At 41.1% G+C, this 24,020-nt stretch overlaps 1 protein-coding gene across 1 annotated transcript; it reads left to right on the top strand.

Moving 5' to 3' along the window:
• The first annotated feature begins 395 nt into the window (after positions 1 to 395).
• On the top strand, positions 396 to 23,361 carry LRRC41 (leucine rich repeat containing 41). Its single transcript, XM_053693419.1, has 10 exons — positions 396 to 697; positions 3,733 to 3,819; positions 5,002 to 5,072; positions 5,482 to 6,589; positions 7,012 to 7,245; positions 17,450 to 17,614; positions 17,780 to 17,878; positions 18,449 to 18,571; positions 20,053 to 20,128; positions 22,495 to 23,361. The coding sequence occupies exons 1-10, from the start codon at positions 595 to 597 to the stop codon at positions 22,712 to 22,714; spliced, it is 2,286 nt and encodes a 761-aa protein (XP_053549394.1). The 5' UTR covers positions 396 to 594; the 3' UTR covers positions 22,715 to 23,361.
• The last annotated feature ends 659 nt before the right edge of the window (positions 23,362 to 24,020 follow it).

Raw genomic sequence — 24,020 nt, 5'->3', positions numbered from 1 at the left:
TATAAATATGCAGTCTGGTGTGTAATGTCAGTGCGCTTCAATAAATCGAAAACTCCAATCTGACGTCACTTCCGGTGATTCCATACATCTGATTGGTCCGTGTGGTGATACTTGCACCATGAGTGTGTTTGTGTGTAAACTATAATAAAAGCTTTGTGCCCAGCATGACTAATGGATTTTATTTAGTGATCTATAGGCGACAGAAAGAAAACACGTTTATATTGTGGCATTCCCAATATGGCCCCCTGATTGCTCATGTGATCTTTCCAAGATGGCCGCTGTTGTATGATTTCCTGGACCCATATGAGCTTATATGACCTTTCCAAGATGGCCGCCATGCTGCTCTGCCTTTGTGACCTCCCCAAGATGGCCGCCTGGTTTCTGCGCTGTTGCGTCTGATTTCTCCAAGATGGCTGCTTGGAAACTCCGCATCCTTTTCCACGTGACCCAAACACCTGATCTTCCAAAGATGGCGGCCCCCTACCCTCCCTGATCAGTCCCCGCCCGGCTCTGTTCCTTCTGTCTTGTCCGTCGCTCTCGGTTTCGGATCTCCCCTGATATGATCTGCTGGCGGTAATCAGGGGACCCCAGGCCATGGAGGAATCGGTGGAAGATGCTGGAGGGACACCCACCCTTTTTGAGATCTGTGCCAGGGCAGTGACAGCCAACATGGAGACCCTAGAGCAGGATGTTTGGGGTAAGGTGGCAGGGAGTACACAATACATATGCCAGGGCAGTGACAACTAACATTGAGACCCCAGAGCGGTATGTGTGGGGTGAGGGTGGCAAGGAGTACACAATACATATTGTGTCAAGGTAGTGACAATCAACATGGAGCCCCTGGAGCAGGATGTTTGAGGTGAGGGTGGCAGGGAGTAAACAATACATACTGTGCCAGGGCAGTTAACATTGAGTCACTTGCGCAGGGTATATGGGGTGAGGGTGGCATGGAGTACACACATACATTGTCAGGGCAGTGCAGCCAACATGGAGACCCTTTAGCAAGATGTGTGTGGGGTGAAGGTGGCAGGGAGTACACACACTGCCAAGACAGTGAAAGTCAACAAAGATACCTTAGAGAAGGATGTGTGGGTTGAGCGTGGCTAGTGGGAGACAACCGCCAGCATAGGGTGAGAGTAAAGAATAAACAAAAATCTGTGATTATAGCCAAAGCAGGCAACACTAATGCCAATACACACAGCATTTAGATGTACTGAGTGATCTTCAGAAGTGGAGAATGATATATGTTATGACATAATATTTTAAATATTATATGATTATATACACTCACCGGCCACTTTATTAGGTACACCTTGCTAGTACCGGGTTGGAACCTCTTTTGCCTTCAGAACTGCCATCATTCTTTAATTCTTCATGGCATAGATTCAACAAGGTGTTGGAAACATTCCTCAGAGATTTTGGTCCATAGTGACATGATAGCATCATGCAGTTGCTGCAGATTTGTCAGCTGCACATCCTTGATATTGATACGAATCTCTCATTCCACCACATCCCACAGGTGCTCTATTGGATTAAGATCTGGTGACTGTGGAGGCCATTGGAGTACAGTGAACTCATTGTCATGTTCAAGAAACCAGTTTGAGATGATCTGAGCTTTGTGACATGGTGCATTATCCTGCTGGAAGTAGCCATCAGAAGATGGGTATACTGTAGTCATAAAGGGATGGACATGGTCAGCAACAATACTCAGGCTGTGGCATTTAAACGATGCTCAGTTAGTACTAAGGGACCCAAAGTGTAGCAAAAAAAAAAAATATCCCCCACACCATTACACCACCACAAAGCGTGGACTGTTGATACAAGGCATGATGGATCCATGCTTTCATGTTGTTAACGCCAAATTCTGGCCCTACCATATGAATGTCGCAGCTGAAATCGAGACTCATCAGACCAGGCAACGTTTTTCCAATCTTCTATTGTCCAATTTTGTTGAACCTGTGCGAATTGTAGCCCCAGTTTCCTGTTTTTAGCTGACAGGAGTGGCACCCGGTGTGGTCTTCTGCTGCTGTAGTCCATCTGCTTCAAGGTTCAATGTGTTGTGCGTTCAGAGATGGTATTTTGCATACCTGGGTTGTAACGAGTGGTTATTTGAGTTACTGTAGCCTTTCTATCATCTCAAACCAGTCTGCCCATTCTCCACTGACATCAACAAGGCATTGTCGTCCACACAACTGCCGCTCACTGGATATTTTCTCTCTTTCTGACCATTCTCTGTAAACCCTAGAGATGGTTGTGCGTGAAAATCCCAGTAGATCAGCAGTTTTTGAAATACTCAGACTAGCCCGTCTGGCACCAACAACCATGCCATGTTTAAAGTCACTTAAATCCCCTATCTTCCCCATTCTGATGCTCGGTTTGAACTTCAGCAAGTCATCTTCACCACGTCTAGATGCCTAAATGCATTGAGTTGCTGCCATGGGATTGGCTGATTAACAATTTGTGTTACCAAGCAATTGAACAGGTGTATCTAATAAAGTGGGCGGTTAGTGTGTGTGTATATATAGCCATGTGCAAAAAGCAAAATGAGATCACAGTGAAAAGATAATGTGTTGATGAAAAATCTATGCAGAGGGATTTCCATATAGCACAATTAAAAATATATGTGGGTAACGACTCAGAGTTACACTAGTTAAAAGACTACACTTTTTTTTTTATATATATATATATATATATATATATATATATATATATATATATATATATATATATATATATATATATATATCCGTAAATAATCACCACACTGCAAACAATGTTCATAACAAAAATGTTTTAAAAACTTTGATCTTGTTTGCAAAAATTGTGCATTGTGTTGCAGTTCCAGGACACACCCCAGATATAAATAGTTCTGTATCCTGCAGGTTACACTTCAGCTTGTCTGTGGTCATTTTTAGAGTTAAAGGGACAGTCTACTCCAGAATTTTTATTGTTTCAAAATATAGATAATCCCTTTTATTACCCATTCCACAGTTTTGCATAACCAACACTGTTATATTAACTCTGTGATTACATTGTATCTAAGCCTCTGCAGACTGCCCCCTTATTTTAGTTCTTTTGAAAGACTTGCATTTTAGCCAATCAGTGCTGCCTCCTAGGTAACTTCACTTGCGTGAGCACAATGTTATCTATATGGCACACATGAACTACCGCTGTCTAGCTGTGAAAAGCTGTCCAAATGCACTGTGATAAGAGGCGGCCTTCAAGGGCTTAGAAATTAGCATATAAGCCTATCTAGGGTTAGCTTTCAACAAAGAATACCAAGAGAACAAAGTTTGGTGATAAAAGTAAATTGAAAAGTTGTTTAAAATTGCATGCCCTATCATGAAAGTTTAATTTTGTCTAGACTGTACCTTTAAATTATAGGACAAGCAAGCAAAACAAAAAAAATACTAATAATATAACATACTCTTAATGTATAGCGTACATTTTAAAAGCACATTTAGAATATTATAGGCAGATTATAAAACCTCTTGTATTTGTGTAAGAATTGTGTTTTGTCTCATGCTCCCTGGAGAGGCCAAAAAGTAAAATCGGATGGTTACAGAATTTAGTTTTTTTGGCCTCTATCTAGGGAGTGTAGGGAAACTTAATTGTACACAAAATTTAATTTATTTTTAATATTAATTTTGTATGTCCTTTCGGCTTATTAGTACATAATATGCATATTTACAGTTTGATCACGTGATATTTATTATGTATGTGTTTTCCTAGGGCTGCCGGCTGTGATCCTACAGGGAATTCTGCCTCTGTTAAACATTTACTATCTGGAGAGAATAGAACAGGCGGCTGTTAAGAAAGGTAAGTTTGCCGAACCTCTTTTAAACCTAGAATTTTTACACAGGACAGAACTGGGTCACTTGTACTGTTTGCGAGTGATTCTAGGCAATGCAGAAACAGATTTGTAGGGTACTATTTCATTTTTAATTGGATTTATAAATCGTTGTTTCAAGCTAAGGGTTGGATTTAAAATTAGCTGTCCTGGAGAGAAATCGCACAAATCCTTTTTTCCTTTTTGAGCATTATATTGTAGTGTATGTATCTCTCTTTCACATCCAGAACCTGCTTAGCAAGATAAACAGCTCTTGAGCTAAAATTTGCTTTTTTTATTTGCCTTTGAGGGATTTTGCATTACTGACTTCTTAGATGATCTTGCTAGACCAGATAGGTTTAGAGAATTACGTTTTGAGTCTTTGTATTTCCTGTGTGCCAAGAATAGGCTGCAACTTTTTGTGAAAAAGTTAAAGTTGATCCTAGCATTTCACAAACGCTAGGATTTACTATTGAAACAAATAAAGGGGACTAAAGTACATATTTTATTTTGCTGAAACAGTAAAATGTATTTCATAACATAAAAATAACGTTTATTATATTTTTCCTGGGCCATCAAGTTTTCCAGTTATTTTACATATCTGTGATTACTGGTATTTAAAGTGAAATTCAATCCTAGCGTATGTGAAACACAAGGATTAACTATTGGAACAAATAAAGGGGCCTTTCATTCATGAAGTATAAAATACCTCATGCAGAAAGCTCCTTTATTTGTTTCAAGCGATTGCTGTTCTGCTCAGGCAGCCCACGGCATACATTTATTTTGCTAAGAGGTGACTTTTTCACCTCTTAGCAAATAGCGTGCAGGAAATCCGGCTCCCATGGGCGCCAAGCCGGATTTTCCTGCACGGCTATTGGCTAAGAGGTGAAAACGGCACCTTTAAAGCAAAACAGTGATCTGCTGTCGGCTTCCTTAGCAGCTCAGAACGGCGATCGCTTGAAACAAATAAAGGAGCTTTCTGCATGAAGTATCTTATACTTCATGAATTAAAGTCACCTTTATTTGTTTCAATAGTTCATCCTAGCGTTTCACAAACGCAAGGGTTGACTTTCACTTTAAGTATTGGAGTTGACATACCTGGGGTTGAAGACTCTCTGGATTAAATGCAATAATAATTACTATTTTATAATCCTGTTTTTTTCACTGTACAGGTCTTTCAACTCAATCTATCTGGCGCAAACTCTGGAATGATGTCATGAAATGCAAGCCATCAAGATTTGGGGTGAGTTTTTGGACATTCAAGTAAACTATGCCATGGAATAGTGTTTTGTATTATGTGAACCACAACAAAGATCTCTGGATACCTCTGATCTTTCCCAGTCAGTAATCAGGATTCTATATCACACAATGCAGTCTTGGAATTTGTATAGGAAGAGAACACCAAAAGTAGCTGATAATTTGCTTGCTGGTAAAAAAACGTTCTCTGGCTATTTTGTCAGTATTTTTCTTAATTTGTGGTGTTATAGTTCACTGGTGGCTCTAACCAATACCACTCTTAATTCAATTACTTGTTGGAAAAAAAAAATAATTAAAAAAAATAATTTTAAATGGATTATTATCAAAATAATTTTGCCTCAAATTGTTCATCTGCATGGGTATGATTTTGATAACATTTATTTATATAATTGTAGACTGTAACATGTTGGCGGAAGAAGTTCCTGGAAGCCTTTTTTCATAACGTACTGCGCGGAATCCTTGATGTTTCTTCTGACCGGCGTCTGAGTGATCATCGCTTCTCTCCCTTGGTGCACAGTTCCCGTCACGTGTCTGAGCTTACCATCTGTAACAAACAGCAAGGGGTGTCTGAACTGACACCGGCAGTACTGGAGAGCCTTGCTCAGTCTGTGGAAACCCTGAAATTCCTTCACCTGCGTTCTTCTGACTTGACTACCCAAAAATCACTGAGGTCACTTCTGCACCGTCTTATCCACCATGGCCAGGTCAACAAGGTGTCACTGCTCTCCTGGCCTTCTCCTGACACCAATCTCCTAGTTCTGATCCTCAGTATCAGTGCTGGGTTTTGGCAAAAGCATAAAAATTCCCAGTGTGTTTTTTGCTTAAAGAAACCAAGGAACGGAAGCAGCGAGGTTGCCCAGGAGCAGAGACTAGACTCCGACCTTCTGCAAGCTGCCTGCACTACAAACTTCTCTGGAATACATTCAGGGCAGAGTGTGGAAGAGGAGGTGAGCAGCCAAAGTGCCTTGCTAAGCCTACAGCCCCTTAACATCAACCAGAACGTTTCAACCAACCTTCCTGAGTGCAACATTGCTGGAGAGACACAGTCTTCAGTGCTTAGGGTACCTGGAAATTGCCAGACCAAGAAAGTGACATGTCGTTCATCTTCGCTGCCTTCCACTGCTTCTGAATCTACCTCAATAAAAAATCTCAAGACTGGTGCAAACTTCCAGGGCAACTTCAGATCAGAGCCAGAAGATTTGTATGACTTTATTTTTAGTGTTTCTGGCAAAGAAGAAGGAAAAGCATTGGACATAAGTAATGGATATAGGGAAAGTGCCAACAGAAATCCCCCAGAACTTGCTGCTGTGCACTTGCCGGACATTGTGGCTCCCATGGAGCAAAGACGCATTGAAATGCCATTTCTTGATGGTGCTCAGCGTTTAAGGAGTGTCAAGGCCCTGAATTTGCACAATGTTCCCCTAAGTTTAAGTTCCTGTCGCACTCTGTGCCATCTTCTCCGTTCCTGGGTGTCATTGGAAAGGCTTACCATGGCATACAATGGTAAGGAAGCTGGCACTGCCAGTCATTCTTTTGGGAAATTTTACCCTTTATGAATAGCACCTGAATATGTTTTAACCTGTAATGTTAACACATTTTTTAATTTATTTTTTTATTCACCTTTCACACCATTAAAAACTTTTTTTGTAATTTTGAAAACATTGCTCTTAAATGAATGAAGTTTTGTAATTTGTTGTATCTTCCATTATCTGCGGGTTGGCAGGATGTATTTACAATTGTGTGTAAAATCTTCTTTAGAAACAGAATTTAGCATACAGAGTTCCTGTCCTTCCTGGATTTACCCAGTTCTGTTTGTCAAAATGTTTGATAAGTAATCATGGACCTTTTGTTGTGATATCATCATCAATCCTAGTTTATGACTCACTCCGAACCTTCAGCTTGTATTCTGATCCTTCTGTCTATAGATCTCGGTACCAATATCTTCCTGTTGGTTGAGGCACTAACGGCGCTATCTCGCTGCCCTGGCTGCTGTCTCAGTGTGATCTCAATGAGCGATTTCACAACCTATGTTTCTACTCTGGATTTGGTGCACATAATTCTCACCATGTTCCCGTCACTACAGCTTCTGTCACTAAGTTATGACCTGGAGAACCACAACGAGAAGGAAAAATCTGATGACAGCCCAACAGAATTCAGAGGTTGGTAAATTGGTGCAATTAAAATTGTATTTGTAGATCTGCTGTTACCTTCCGTGGTTAATATTTAACACACTGATCAGATTGCTTTGTCCTTCAAATAGATCAATGATTCATGTGCAAAATAAGCAGCATTATTAAGATTTAGCAAAAATAATTCTCATGAATAAAAGGCAGTGTCTACTACTTGAGACTTTTGGAAAGAGCTATACTGCAGCTGTCACTATTTAACAGAGATGCACTCACATGGTATTAAAAAGAAATAAAACAAGTTGGGATAAAGACAAAATATAATAATATGTACTTTAATTACTTTACCTGCAAATTTATACTGCAGTGCTTCGCCATTAACCCTTTCTTTTAAGTTTCCGAATTGTACAGCTCTAACTCCCCCCGACACATTTCCTTCTATGGCTGTATCTATATCTATCTTTGATTTGGTAGAATGCAAGACGTTAACACTCATCTGCTGGAGCAAGCCTAGAAGCAAATAAGCTGCTGTGAACTCAGTTGAAATACAATGCCTGTGTTTCCGATGCTAAACACTGATAAGGGGGCGGATCAGACTACTACAGACAGCATGGCTATGTAACTAATTTTGCTTATTTTTGAAAATTATTTTAAAATACTTGCCAGCAATTTTTAAAAATTTTTTTTAATGCAAACTATTTTTACTTAATTAGCCCTTTTAAGGATATGCAAAGATCTCAACATGTTTTATGGCACTTTTAACTGTGAAAAATGTAGCAACTGCCCTCAGGGTGATAAGAGTTGACATGTTTTAAACTTAACAATGTGGTACAGAGATGTATCCCAGCACCCAGTGAACCTTAATTGCCTAGGATGGTGATACCTAGCTATCACCTATAAATAGATATGAGAAAAGAGTGTACCTAGGCGCCAGACAAACGGAGGCGAAGGTAAATATACAGTAGTATTTATTAACCAATAAAAGATATATTAGTACAATATAACAAATAGCATGGATCCACGCAATATAAAACTATAAAAATAGCATAAAACTGAATGATAAAACCTGCACAATTAAAAATCCAAAAAATCAAAAATTCAAAACATATCCATATTAAAACCAGCAATGCAGTCAGTGGGTACGGTGCATGCAAATGATCAAAGTAGCAAAAATAGTGCAAAGGCGCGATTCAGCCCTCTCTAGCCCTTTATCAAGACTGTCAAGTCTTTATCAAGTCTTGATAAAGGCCTAGAGAGGGCCGAAACGCGTAGACCTGCACTGGTAAGCCTTATTTCAGTTGAAGGAAGTAGTTGTAAACATTCTACACGTATTTTTATTTTCTCTCCACAGGTTTTTACACATCACAGTTTTTTGTTGTTTTCCCTTTTCTTCACTTATCTCCTGCCCCGGCAGGCATCACAGCATCAAGGGGCAATCACACTACTATTTCCATTGGACACTTCCAATAACATTTGTCTTCACATTTTTATATTGTATTTTTTACACAGGAGGAACAGCACAACACCACTTTTTTAGGACCTTTTTTTTTTGGGATTTTCTGCACAGGATTGGAGTTATTTGATCAGACACAGACTTTGCACTATTTTTGCTACTTTGATTATTTGCACGCACCGTACCCACTGACTGCATTGCTGGTTTTAATATGGATATGTTTTGAATTTTTGATTTTTTGGATTTTTAATTGTGCAGGTTTTATCATTCAGTTTTATGCTATTTTTATAGTTTTTTATTGCGTGGATCCATGCTATTTGTTATATTGTACTAATATATCTTTTATTGGTTAATAAATAGTACTGTATATTTACCTTTGCCTCCGTTTGTCTGGCGCCTAGGTACACTCTTTTCTCATGTTTTAAACTTAAGTTGCATTCTGTCTACTGAACATGGACAAAACAAACATACTGTCTCTCTCTAGCATTATCTTAATAGTAAACCAGCTCGTTACTCTAGAAGATTTATGACATCAATCTAGATTAGTCTTCCTTTAGAGACCACAGACTCCTTGTAGGGCTGTGACAGGAAGTAATTGACACTGCACAAATGAAGTAAAAGGTAAAATCGTTTTAAAATGATTAAAAATACATATTGCAATGATTTATATTAAGTACAGGGAGTGCAGAATTATTAGGCAAGTTGTATTTTTGAGGATTAATTTTATTATTGAACAACAACCTTGTTCTCAATGAACCCAAAAAACTCATTAATATCAAAGCTGAATAGTTTTGGAAGTAGTTTTTAGTTTGTTTTTAGTTATAGCTATTTTAGGGGGATATCTGTGTGTGCAGGTGACTATTACTGTGCATAATTATTAGGCAACTTAACAAAAAACAAATATATACCCATTTCAATTATTTATTTTTACCAGTGAAACCAATATAACATCTCAACATTCACAAATATACATTTCTGACATTCAAAAACAAAACAAAAACAAATCAGTGACCAATATAGCCACCTTTCTTTGCAAGGACACTCAAAAGCCTGCCATCCATGGATTCTGTCAGTGTTTTGATCTGTTCACCATCAACATTACGTGCAGCAGCAACCACAGCCTCCCAGACACTTTTCAGAGAGGTGTACTGTTTTCCCTCCTTGTAAATCTCACATTTGATGATGGACCACAGGTTCTCAATGGGGTTCAGATCAGGTGAACAAGGAGGCCATGTCATTAGATTTTCTTCTTTTATAGCCTTTCTTGCCAGCCACGCTGTGGAGTACTTGGACGCGTGTGATTGAGCATTGTCCTGCATGAAAATCATGTTTTTCTTGAAGGATGCAGACTTCTTCCTGTACCACTGCTTGAAGATGGTGTCTTCCAGAAACTGGCAGTAGGACTGGGAGTTGAGCTTGACTCCATCCTCAACCCGAAAAGGCCCCACAAGCTCATCTTTGATGATACCAGCCCAAACCAGTACTCCACCTCCACCTTGCTGGCGTCTGAGTCGGACTGGAGCTCTCTGCCCTTTACCAATCCAGCCACGGGCCCATCCATCTGGCCCATCAAGACTCACTCTCATTTCATCAGTCCATAAAACCTTAGAAAAATCAGTCTTTTCAGCTTGTGTGTCTTGTTCAGTGGTGGTCGTCTTTCAGCCTTTCTTACCTTGGCCATGTCTCTGAGTATTGCACACCTTGTGCTTTTGGGCACTCCAGTGATGTTGCAGCTCTGAAATATGGCCAAATTGGTGGCAAGTGGCATCTTGGCAGCTGTACGCTTAACTTTTCTCAGTTCATGGGCAGTTATTTTGCGCCTTGGTTTTTCCACACGCTTCTTGCGACCCTGTTGACTATTTTGAATGAAACGCTTGATTGTTCGATGATCACGCTTCAGAAGCTTTGCAATTTTAAGAGTGCTGCATCCCTCTGCAAGATATCTCACTATTTTTGACTTTTCTGAGCCTGTCAAGTCCTTCTTTTGATCCATTTTGCCAAAGGAAAGGAAGTTGCCTAATAATTATGCACACCTGATATAGGGTGTTGATGTCATTAGACCACACCCCTTCTCATTACAGAGATGCACATCACCTAATATGCTTAATTGGTAGTAGGCTTTCGAGCCTATACAGCTTGGAGTAAGACAACATGCATAAAGAGGATGATGTGGTCAAAATACTCATTTGCCTAATAATTCTGCACTCCCTGTATAACTCACTGCTAAGAACATTATTATTAAAACAATGAAACAGACTGTTTAACATCCCTTCGAGCTCAGGAGCACTATATGGCAGCAGTTTTGCAAGAATGTTATCCATTTGTTATCCATATGGCAGCAGTTTGCAAGAATGTTATCCATTTGCAAAAGCACTAGACGGCAGCACTATTTCCTGTCATGTAGTGCTCCAGACACCTACCTAGGTATCTCTTCAACAAAGAATATCATGGGAACAAAGCAAATTTGATAATAGAAGTAAATTGGAATTTCTTTTTTATGACACGATGAGTCCACTGATCATCTTTATTACTAATGGGATATTCCTCTTCTGGACAGCAGGAGGCGGCAAAGAGCACCACAGCAGAGCTGTTAAATAGCTCCTCCCTTCCCTCCCACTCCAGTCATTCTCTTTGCCTACGTTAGTGATAGGAAATGGTAACGTGAGGTGTTAAACTCTTGATTGAAGAATCTATATCTATTATTTTTAAAGTAGTGCAAGATTGTGCTGCTTTGTTCTAGGGTGTAGCTGTAGTCCATATCAGTCTCTTCAGTAGAGCTTTGGTGGCTTTAGAGCAATGGGAACTTGTGGGACATAATTCTCACTGCGCTTCTCATATTAGAATCCTGTCCTATCTTCTATAGCCTTAGGTGGATTTACTCAGACTTTTATTTATCCACAGGTCGATGTGAGGGATAGGACCTCTCAAGCCTGTGAGCTGCCTTTGCTGTCAGGTAGATGTAAGGTAAGTGCTGCTTTTTTATTCTGGGGCCAAGCAACAAAAGACTCAGAGGAAAAGTGGGCAATTGTATTTACATAATAGAGAACATATAAGGCTCATTCAACAAGGGGCACTTTATGTTTGGGACAACAAGTTCTCCTAGTCTGGAGAGTAATTTAACAGCCATAACTGCAGGCACTGGGGCTGGGAGTTAAGCTTTATTTTGATTTGCTCTGGTGGTTATTTCTCTCAACGGCTTAAACAAGCAAAAAATAAGCCGATCAGTAGATGAATGTACAGTAACGCCCACGATGGGCGGACCTATCGGGTTTGCGCGCTTTTCTTAACTGCGTAGTGCTGAGACAAGTCTTCGTTGCAGAGACGGCTGAATATCTTATCGCTAGAACCGCATGTTTTTTTTATATATTAAGCAAGTGATTCTAGTCCTATTTGTTAATGTTATTTTGTTGCTGAGGTCCGGATCGTCCCTTCTCCACAAGAGGGGATAGTGACTTCTGCTTGGCGGTCAGGTAGGCGCCTCAGCAGGGTTGCTGAGGTCTAAGGGTGTCTGAAGTTAATTGGCTTTATTTTTCAATACGACATAGCAGGGTAAAAAAGTTACCATTTTAAATTTAAAAGCGCAGTAACGTTTTTTTTCTGTACAAAGTTTTTATTTATTTTAAGTTATTAATTTATACATAGTGAACAGCATGGACCAAGTAGCTTTGCAAGATGTCACTTGCTCCTTATGTTTGAATGTTAATGTGGAACCACCTGTCCCTTTCTGTTCCTCATGTATTGAGAGGACTTTAGCTTATAGGGAACAGATTTTTTTGTCTTCTACAATTTCTGATGCATTGTCTGCTTTCCCATTGTTACAGGGCAAACGTAAGAGGACAACCCGACATTCAGTAAGCAAGGTTTCTGATGCAATTGTTGCAATTTCGGAGGTACCCTCCCAAGGACACGAAGAGGAGGGTACTGCTGTAGCATCTAAGGGTGAAATCTTAGATTCAGAAAGTTTATTGCCTCTGACGGACGCAGAGGTTGTAACTTTTAGGTTCAAACTAGAACACCTCCGCCTGTTGCTTAGGGAGGTTTTGGTTACTTTGGATGACTGACTCCACGGTAGTGGTTGTCCCTAAGAAGTCTAGTAAATTAGACTGATATTTCGAGGTTCCTTCTTGGACGTATTTCCAGTTCCAAAGCGAGCTTCAGAGATCATTACTAAGAAGATGTTTCCCATAGCTGACTCTTTCAAGGAGGCTTGGCAAACAGATTCTAAGGTGGAAGGGGCCGTTTCCACCTTAGCCAAGAGAACTACTATTCCCATAGAGGATAGTTTTGCTTTCAAAGATCCTATGGACAAGAAGTTAGAGGGTCTACTTAAAAAGATTTATGTTCACCAGGGTCTGCAATGGCAGCCAGCTGCGTGCATTGCTACCGTCACTAGTGCGGCAGCATATTGGTTGGATGCACTGTCTGAGTCTCTCAGGACTGAGACTTCCTTGGAGGAGATCCAAGACAGGATACAAGCTCTGAAGCTAGCTAATGCCTTTATTACGGACACTTCCCTTCAAATTATTAAACTGGGAGCTAAGATTTCGGGTTTCTCTATTCTAGCCCGCAGAGCCTTATGGTTAAAGCCTTGGTCTGCGGATGTGTCATCTAAGTCTAAGCTCCTAGCGATTCCTTACAAGGGGTGAAGACCTTGTTTGGACCTGGCCTGATGGAAATTATCTCTGATATCACGGGAGGTAAGGGTCATCTCCTCCATCAGGATAAGAGAAACAAACAAAAAGGACGACAGAGTAATTTTCGTTCCTTTCGAAATTTCAAGGGAAATTCTTCCTCTTCCTCCTCTAAGCAGGAACAATCTAAGCCTGCATGGAGACCCAACCAGTCTTGGAATAAGGGTAAACAATCCAAGACAGCATGAAGGGCATGCCCCCGATCCGGGACCGGATCTGGTAGGGGGCAGACTTTCCTTTTTCGCTTGGGTTCGGGATGTTCAGGATCCCTGGGCAATAGAAATAGGATTTAAAGAATGCGTACCTACATGTTCCTATTCACAGGGATCATCACAAGTTCCTAAGGCTTGCCTTCCAGGACTAACACTTCCAGTTCGTGGCTCTTCCTTTCGGTCTGGCCACGGCTCCCAGAATTTTCACAAAGGTTCTGCGGTCTCTGTTGGCGGTGCTTCGGTCACGGGGCATTGGGGTGGAGCCTTAACTGGACGACATTCTAGTCCAGGCGCCATCTTTTCAACAAGCAAGATCCCACACCGACATGGTGTTATCTTTCCTGAAAATTCTTGGGTGGAAGGTAAATTTGGAAAAGAGTTCCTTAGTTCCAGACACAAGGGTCACCTTCTTGGGAACCATAATAGACTCCCTGTCTATGAAGATTTTTCTGACAGAAGTCAGGAAATCAAAGATTGATACTTGCCTAGTCCTTCAGTCTACTACCCGGCCGTCAGAGGTTCATGTATAGAGGTAATCGGGCTGATGGTAGCGGCAATGGACATCATCCCGTTTGCTCGCTTCCACCTCAGACCTCTGCAGGTAAACATTCTCAGGCAATGGAATGGAGATTATGCAGACTTGTCTCCTCGAATAGCTCTGGAGCAGGAGACAAGGGAGTCTCTTAAATGGTGGTTGTCTCTGGATCATCTCTCCCAGGGAACCTGCTTTTGCAGACCGTCTTGGGTGATTGTGACAACAGACGCCAGCCTTCTCGGGTGGGGAGATGTCTGGGGCTCCCTAAATGCTCAGGGAGTTTGGGCTCAGTCAGAGTCTGTTCTTCCTATAAACATTCTAGAACTGAGAGCGATTTTCAATGCCCTTCTGGCCTGGCCCCAGTTAGCTTCACACCGGTTTATCAGGTTCCAGTCGGACAACATAACTTCAGTAGCTTACATCACTCATCGGGGAGGAACGAGAAGTTCCTTAGTGATGACAGAGGTATCCAAAATAATCCAGTGGGCGGAAGTCCACTCCTGTTGTCTATCGGCGATCCACATCCCAGGGGTGGACAATTGGGAGGCGGATTTCCTGAGCAGGCAGACCTTTCATCCGGGGGAGTGGGAACTCCATCCAGAAGTGTTCTCCAACCTGATTCTCAAGTGGGGTCAGCCGGAATTGGATCTCATGGCATCTCGATAGAATGCCAAGCTCCCGAGATACGGGTGGAGGTCCAGGGACCCCCAGGCGGAACTGATAGATGCTCTGACTGTTACTTGGAACTTCAGTCTAGCATACTTATTTCCTCCGTTTGCTGTTCTCCCTCGGGTAATTGTTTGAATCAAACAGGAGAGGGCCTCGTGATCCTTATAGCACCGGCCTGGCCTCGCAGGATTTGGTATGCAGATCTGGTGGAGATGGCTTCTCTACCACCTTGGAGACATCCGTTGAGGAAGGACCTTCTAATTCAAGGGTCCTTTCTTCATCCAAATCTAGTTTCTCTGAAGCTGACTGCTTGGAGATTGAACTCTTAATTTTGTCCAAGCGGGGGTTTTCTGACTCGGTCATAGAGACCATGATTCAGGCCCATAAGCCTGTAACTAGAAGGATTTACCATAAGATTTGGCGTAAATACCTATATTGGTGTGACTCCAAGGGCTACTCATAGAGTACAGTTAGGATTTCTAGAATTTTGTCTTTTTTCTAACAAGGTTTGGAGAAGGGTTTATCGACGAGTTCCCTAAAGGTTCAAATCTCGGCCTTATCTATTTTGTTACACAAACGTCTGGCAGATGTCCAAGATGTACAATCTTTTTGTCAGGCCTTGGTCAGGATCAGGCCTGTGTTCAAACCAGTTACTCTTCCATGAAGTCTTAATTTAGTTCTCAAAGTTCTTCAAGGGGCTCCGTTTGAGCCTATGCATTCCTTAGATATTACGTTGTTATCTTGGAAAGTTTTATTTCTTGTTGCTATTTCTTCTGCTCGTAGAGTGTCAGAGCTCTCGGCATTGCAGTACGAGTCTCCTTACCTTATTTTCCATTCAGATAAGGTAGTTTTACGTACTAAATTAGGATTTCTTCCTAAGGTGGTTTCTGATCGGAACATTAATCAGGAGATTGTTGTTCCTTCTTTGTGTCCTAATCCTTCTTCTCAGAAAGAACGACTTCTGCACAATTTGGACGTGGTCCATGCTTTAAAGTTTTACCTGCAGGCGACTAAGGACTTTCGTCAGTCTTCTTCTTTGTTTGTGATTTTCTCAGGATAACGTAAGGGTCAGAAAGCTACGGCTACTTCTCTTTCTTTTTGGCTGAAGAGTATCATACTTTTTGCATATGAGACTGCTGGACAGCAACCTCCCGAGAGGGTTACGGCTCATTCCACGAGGGCTGTTGCTTCCTCATGGGCATTCAAAAATGAAGCTTCTGTGGAACAGATTTGCAAGGCTGCAACTTGGTCCTCTCTTCACACTTTTTCAAAGTTTTACAAATTTGACACACTTGCCTCGTCTGAGGCCACTTTTGGGAGAAAGGTTCTTCAAGCAGTGGTGCCTTCCGTTTAGGTTCCCTGTCTTGTCCTTCCCGTATCATCTGTGTACTCTAGCTTGGGTATTGAATCCCATTAGTAATTAAGATGATCCGTGGACTCATCGTGTCATAAAAAAGAAAAGAAAATTTATGCTTACCTGATAAATTTCTTTTTTGACACGATGAGTCCACGGCCCGCCCTGTTCTTGTAAGACTGGTTGTTGGGTATTTTAAACTTCAGACACCTCTGCACCTTGGCTTTTTCTTTCTTTCCTTAACTTCGGTTGAATGACTGGAGTGGGAGGGAAGGGAGGAGCTATTTAACAGCGCTGCTGTGGTGCTCTTTGCCGCCTCCTGCTGTCCAGGAGGTGAATATCCCATTAGTAATTAAAATGATCCGTGGACTCATAGTGTCAAAAAAGAAATAAATTTTCTTTTTTTTAAAAATTGCATGCTCTTTCTGAATCATACAATACATTTTTTAGGTTTCATATCCCTTTAAGAATGGAGTAGGGAGCTGTGAAACACGTGTGCAATGGAAATTGTTTAAAGGGATAGTTAACACCAAAAAATGTATTGTTTAAACAGATAGATAATCCCTTTTATTACCCATTCCCCAGTTTTGCATAACCAACACTGTTATATAAATACACTTTTTACCTCTGTGATTACCTTGTATCTAAGCCTCTGCAGACTGCCTCCTTATCAGTACTTTTGATAGACTTGCATTTCAGGCAATTAGTGCTGACTCTAAAATAACTTCACGTGAGTGAGCACAATGTTATTTATATGAAACACATGAACTAACACCCTCTAGCATTAAAAAACTGTCAAATGCATTTATATAAGAGGCGCCTTCAAGGGCTTAGAAATTAGCATATGAGCCTACCTAGGCTTAGCTTTCAACTAACAATACAAAGAAAACAAAGCAAATTTGATGATAAAAGTAAATGATAAAGTTGTTTAAAATGATATGCCCTATCTGAATCATGAACGTTTAATTTGGACTTTACTATCCCTTTTATTAAAGATTTGATTTTATTGGATAAAGTGCTGTCCTTGATATTTATCTGCTACTATACAGTTTGCAGAGAACAAGCCTGGATTGCAGCACTCACATTGCTTTTAAAGCTTTGATGAAACACATTTTCATATCAGAATTTGGGAACTTGTACACTTGTGTTTTTGGTGTCCGCTGTTGTCCAGATTTGCTTCATGTTTTTAGGGACTAGGGATGGAACAGTTTTTTTCTTTATCTAAAATTTGTGAGACTGAACTTCACAAGCTGCACACCTGTAAACACACCGTAAGGTACTAATGTGCACACTGATCGGTAAAGAATGTATTTGTTTTTGCAGAGAATAATTTAAAGCAATTGGAGATCAGATTTCCCCAAGATCCTTTGCATGTCGGGCTCCTAACATCCGTGTTAAAGGCTTCCCTCTCCCTGCTGGAGCTCTCGTTTGACAACGCTACATTTCTCTGTCAGGAGGATCTGCGATGTGTGCTGCGTACAATTGCAGGTAATGTTGTGTGATTTACGTTATTAAAACGGCAGATGCATGAGGTTTAAACTGGTGAAATTCAGCACGTCTGTAAGTCCAGTTACCTATGAACGTGGCCTTTTGGCACTGGGATTGTGCACAGCCATGTAACGGCCACTCTATCAACCTTTTGTCTTCGTACAGAACATAATACATCAATGAGGCGATTAAGTTTCCATGATATGAAGCTGACAGACGCACACAGTGAAATTCTACTCTTGATAAACAAGCTGAGTCTTGAAGGTACAGTAAGTGTTGGCCCCATGCTGAACACCTAGATGTGTCACAAAGCTTGTTCTCATAAATGCAGTGATTGTTATGGGGACATACATGTCACCTGCTGCAGGAGTCTGATGCCATCATCTATCCTGATCATTGCACAGTGACACAGCAAATGTTTATTAGAGGCAAAAGTAACATTTTATATTTATGCATAAGAAATGAGTTTTGGCCTTACAATAGATCAGCATGCCAAATGTTTTTATTCATCTGATCTGATATAATATGCATTGTTCTGTAGGCCTGGGACACACACATTTTATGGGGAATTCCATTTTAAGTTGGTTTACACTAACAAAACGCGTGTAAAATCTACTTGACATCACATGGCTTTGTATGTATCTATAGATATAACTAAACAGGCACTTGCTGAATAAACTAGGGGTGACAGGTAAAGTGCGCACGGCACATAACTCTGTATTATACATATTCCTGTGACATCCCAGAAGACAGCTTTGCTAATAATCATGTATCTTGCTATTTCTAAAGGACACACATATATTATTAACACAATGTTCCCTCTTTGTTCTGCAGAAGTGAAATTTTCATTCTGTCGTCTGTTTGAAAAAGACACCAGTGAATTCCTGATTCAGTTTGTCAACTCACTGAAGAGAAACTCGTCTATAAAAATCTTAAAGCTGTGTGGGAATCGCCTTGGTAAAGCACTTTATTTACTGTTTATAACCTCTTGCTGCATTTAACCTGTTGAGCTATAATGAAGAAAAAAAAAATAATAATAAAAAAATACTTGCAGACTGTCTGCTAGTACCTAAGATGGTGGAGACCAGGGGGTGGTGAGGTAGGGAAGAAAGCTGTGTGGAAGGGATCAGGAGGTGGGAAGTGTCAGGTGGGCAGGGCCGGATTGGGCTTCCGGGATACAGGGAAAAATCCTGGTGGGCCACCCTAGCAGAGAGAGCCCTGCACAGTGAACAGGTGAGGGAGTATGGTTGCGGCACATGGAGGAGCTCAACACACACAAGTGGCCTAGCACACAGAGCTCAACATAACTTCAGCTCAAGTCAGTAGCAGCACAGCACCCCTGTTAGGGGTGGAGGGGATTGGCTACTGCTGCACTACCTGCCATGCCAAGCCTGTCACTGTAATTGCCCCCAGGCCTCATTTATGCACTGTAAAAGGCTGCACCAGGGGCACAGACTTGCAAGAAGTAGGTGGAGGATTCCTAGTCTCACAGCCGCTGTATGCAAGTGGATCTCATAGTTGCTGTATGCAGGCAGGAGATAGGTGCTGTGCCTACTATAGATCCGGCCGGGGTGGGAGGAGGAGGGGCCTCCTAGATCCGTGCGACTAGCCTGGGGGGGGGGAATTGAAAGGTGACACTGACCTCCTGCTCCCCCATCACTTCCCCACAGCGTCTTAGGTAGCCATGCGCGGAGGGAAGAGGGTGAGGGAGGCAGCCACTGCCAGCGTGACAATACTAGGAATTATTAGATGCATTTTGCAGGAGCCTCTCCCAATTCATGTGCTGGGGCAGGACCGGTCTACACAAATTTCTAGGGCCGGTCTGAATTCCCAGTCCGGCCCTGCAGGTGGGAGGGTAATTTCTACACTAAGGCTAAAATTAACCTTACAAGCTACCAGATTAACCCTTTCACTGCCTTTCATAATAGCAATGTGGTGCGCAGCTGCAATTAGCGGCATTCTAATTACCAAAAAGCAATGGCAAAGACATATATGTCTGCTATTTCTGAACAAAGGGGGACCCAGAGAAGCTTTTACAACCATTTTTGCCATGATTGCACAAGCAGTATGTAAATAATTTCAGTGAGAAACCCAAAGTTTGTGAAAAAATGATCGCATTTGGCGGTGAAATGGTGGCATAAAATATTCCAAAATGGGCCTTTATCAAATACCTTGGGTTGTCTATTTTTAAAAAAATATATAGTTTTGACAGGTAATTAAAAAAAACAAAACCAGGTTCCATATCTGTTTAAATGGAGTGATAGCAAAAATGCTAAAAATTCCTCTAGCATTTTAGGCAAGTTCTTCTCTGAAAGTCCCAGTAGTGAAGGGGTTAAAATGTCCCTTTTTAGACACCGCAAAAAAACCCATATTATTTTAATGGCCGTTAATAAATAAGAAACATTAACTCTTTCTGTGTGAACCATTTTTCTCCTCAGGGAATGACGGTCTAGCAGAGCTGGCAGATATATATTCCGCTGATTCACTGTCTTCTATTCACTACTTGGATGTCAGGTAAATAATTGTTGCCTCTAAAAACCATAGTAATAGATTTTACTGTCTGCCGTGCACAGTCTATCTTGATTGTCTAAGTGCAATGTTTCACATAATATGTAAGCTTTATGGTAAGGTTTAATACTTAACTGTTGCATCCTGGAACTGGCTTATGAGTTCCCTGTGTGCTGCTGTACTCACATGTATTAGCACCTAGATGTGCTATGGAGCCTGTGTCTAGTCCTGAGCATTATTACGCGCATGTGCGAAACGCGTCTGTTTTTACTGTCTGACTTTTGGCATTGTCTAATAAACCCTAGTTATACAAGACTCTGAGATCCAACATGACTCCTTTTTTCATTTGTCTAGTCCTGAGCACTGGTGACTTAATCAGGCTCACTGTTGCTTACCAAAGGCAAAGCAGAGACCCGAAAACCCTTGTGAGATGTGCCCCACAAGAACTGAGTTGGACACTGATCTCAAGCGATATATATATATATATATATATATATATATATATATATATATATATATATACATACATACATACATACATACATACATACATACATACATACATACATACATACATACATACAGGGAGTGCAGAATTATTAGGCAAGTTGTATTTTTGAGGATTAATGTTATTATTATTGAACAACAACCATGTTCTCAATGAACCCAAAAAACTCATTAATATCAAAGCTGAATATTTTTGGAAGTAGTTTTTAGTTTGTTTTTAGTTTTAGCTATTTTAGGGGGATATCTGTGTGTGCAGGTGACTATTACTGTGCATAATTATTAGGCAACTTAACAAAAAACAAATATATACCCATTTCAATTATTTATTTTTACCAGTGAAACCAATATAACATCTCAACATTCACAAATATACATTTCTGACATTCAAAAACAAAACAAATCAGTGACCAATATAGCCACCTTTCTTTGCAAGGACACTCAAAAGCCTGCCATCCATGGATTCTGTCAGTGTTTTGATCTGTTCACCATCAACATTGCGTGCAGCAGCAACCACAGCCTCCCAGACACTGTTCAGAGAGGTGTACTGTTTTCCCTCCTTGTAAATCTCACATTAGATGATGGACCACAGGATCTCAATGGGGTTCAGATCAGGTGAACAAGGAGGCCATGTCATTAGATTTTCTTCTTTTATACCCTTTCTTGCCAGCCACGCTGTGGAGTACTTGGACGCGTGTGATGGAGCATTGTCCTGCATGAAAATCATGTTTTTCTTGAAGGATGCAGACTTCTTCCTGTACCACTGCTTGAAGAAGGTGTCTTCCAGAAACTGGCAGTAGGACTGGGAGTTGAGCTTGACTCCATCCTCAACCCGAAAAGGCCCCACAAGCTCATCTTTGATGATACCAGCCCAAACCAGTACTCCACCTCCACCTTGCTGGTGTCTGAGTCGGACTGGAGCTCTCTGCCCTTTACCAATCCAGCCACGGGCCCATCCATCTGGCCCATCAAGACTCACTCTCATTTCATCAGTCCATAAAACCTTAGAAAAATCAGTCTTGATATTTTTCTTGGCCCAGTCTTGACGTTTCAGCTTGTGTGTCTTGTTCAGTGGTGGTCGTCTTTCAGCCTTTCTTACCTTGGCCATGTCTCTGAGTATTGCACACCTTGTGCTTTTGGGCACTCCAGTGATGTTGCAGCTCTGAAATATGGCCAAACTGGTGGCAAGTGGCATCTTGGCAGCTGCACGCTTGACTTTTCTCAGTTCATGGGCAGTTATTTTGCGCCTTGGTTTTTCCACACGCTTCTTGCGACCCTGTTGACTATTTTGAATGAAACGCTTGATTGTTCGATGATCACGCTTCAGAAGCTTTGCAATTTTAAGAGTGCTGCATCCCTCTGCAAGATATCTCACTATTTTTGACTTTTCTGAGCCTGTCAAGTCCTTCTTTTGACCCATTTTGCCAAAGGAAAGGAAGTTGCCTAATAATTATGCACACCTGATATAGGGTGTTGATGTCATTAGACCACACCCCTTCTCAATACAGAGATGCACATCACCTAATATGCTTAATTGGTAGTAGGCTTTCGAGCCTATACAGCTTGGAGTAAGACAACATGCATAAAGAGGATGATGTGGTCAAAATACTCATTTGCCTAATAATTCTGCACTCCCTGTACACACACTGCTGTGAAATTCCCTTCTTTCTGTGGCTCATAAATATTCCACTGGTTTTTAAATTTTAAACATGTATTTACATTTCTAAGAGGAACGTTACAGGTTAATAATTTTGTATGGAGGAAATCTGCTATCCTGTCCCCAGATATTATTACACCGTTACATTGTTCATATTCTACCTGGGCCTTGTTTTTCGCTTTACTTACATGATTTTCTGATCTCTTTTAAGCTCGAACTGTATTAAGCCAGAGGGGCTGCTTCAGTTTGCAAAGAAGTTAGAAGGATGCGGAAAGATTAAGCTGCGGCACTTGTCTCTGTCCCAAAACCTGTTGGACCGTGACCCGATGTTGGCCCAGGAAGCACTACAGACTCTGGAGGGTGTGTGCTCTGTATTCAGCGACAGCTGGAACTCTTCTCAAGCCTTTGCTGATCATGTCAGTGTCATGTAATGACTGTTTCTTCCTGTACGTCTTATTGTAAAGTTTGGTGCATGCAGTATATGCAACGTGTGTTGGGCTCTGGGGTGTGATCACCATATAAATATTCAATCCAATACACAAAGCTGCCCGCATGAATGTTTTACAAAAACCCGGGCTACTCTGTTCCCCTAGGATAGCCCGCGCCAGTGCATGCGTTGCGTTGCCCAGGACTCATTCGCGCACCAGTGTTGTACAAAGCACAGATGTGTTGGATTTTTCCTCTGTTTACGCACTTTTATAAAAAGCAATGTAAATATTCTCTTACTATTCTAAAGTTCAAAATAATCAGGTATTAAATACCTCCTGCCTGCCTGCAAGCTACGCCTGATTATAGCGGTGTGACAAAGAGACCAGACGCACGTTGTAAAAACAGAATCATTTGCTGAGTTAGCATTGTTTGCCCAGATTACAAGTAGATATATCTGTAAATATATATTAACATTTTTATTTAAAATAATTTGAATTATTTTCACACTGTTGTTCTCAAGGTTTAGAAGACACTGAACTGGACACTAAAATGTTTTGCGGAATTAGCTAAATCTGTTCTGAGGTTTTCCATAGCAGTTGTATTTCCTTTGTAAAGTGATCATATGGCCTATAAATGTGTTTTATTCTTATGTGTTGGTTTTTACCCTGAGAACGTAGTTATTTTCTGTGAAGCAGCCACAACAGACCCGTTATGCTCTTAAGGGACAAATAACTGCAAAAAGAAAATGCTGTTCTATTCCTATTGCACCTCTGTAAAGGGGATGAACACAAGTAACATGCACTACTGGGAGCTAGCTGAGCACATATGAAAACCCCTTGCAACTCAGCTATGCGCGATGCACAGGAATACTTATGTATAGTAATAAGGACCACCGTTCCAATGACCATTCCCCGTGCTGTCCACTTTACTCTCAGCCCTTGTTAGCTAAGCCTAGAGGTCAATTTGAAAAAAGAGAGAGCTCACACCCATAGGGTAGTTTTAGGGGAGAGCAACCGGCACTTACTATGCAAAGACTAACTAGCTTCAATGGGTCCAATTTTCATAACAATGTGTTAGTCTGCAAATAATACTCAAGTCTTAACCATATCATGTTTATGAAGTGGTCATCATCTCCTTAATGGAACTGTTTGGAGAGCAGAGCCATGGTGCTGTGATGGAAAATTAGCAAGAGGTCCAAAAAACAAGCGGCCAGAGTGGCCCTTACGGGACAGTGGGATTCCTAAGTGATCAAGTTCCATGAGATTGTTTATCATCAAAGAAAACAAATAAAGGAATCTAACAAATCTG

The sequence above is a fragment of the Bombina bombina genome, chromosome 10 (assembly GCF_027579735.1).
Source record: "Bombina bombina isolate aBomBom1 chromosome 10, aBomBom1.pri, whole genome shotgun sequence".
In the NCBI taxonomy this organism is placed as follows: Eukaryota; Metazoa; Chordata; class Amphibia; order Anura; family Bombinatoridae; genus Bombina; species Bombina bombina.
This window is presented reverse-complemented; position numbering and strand designations above follow the sequence as displayed.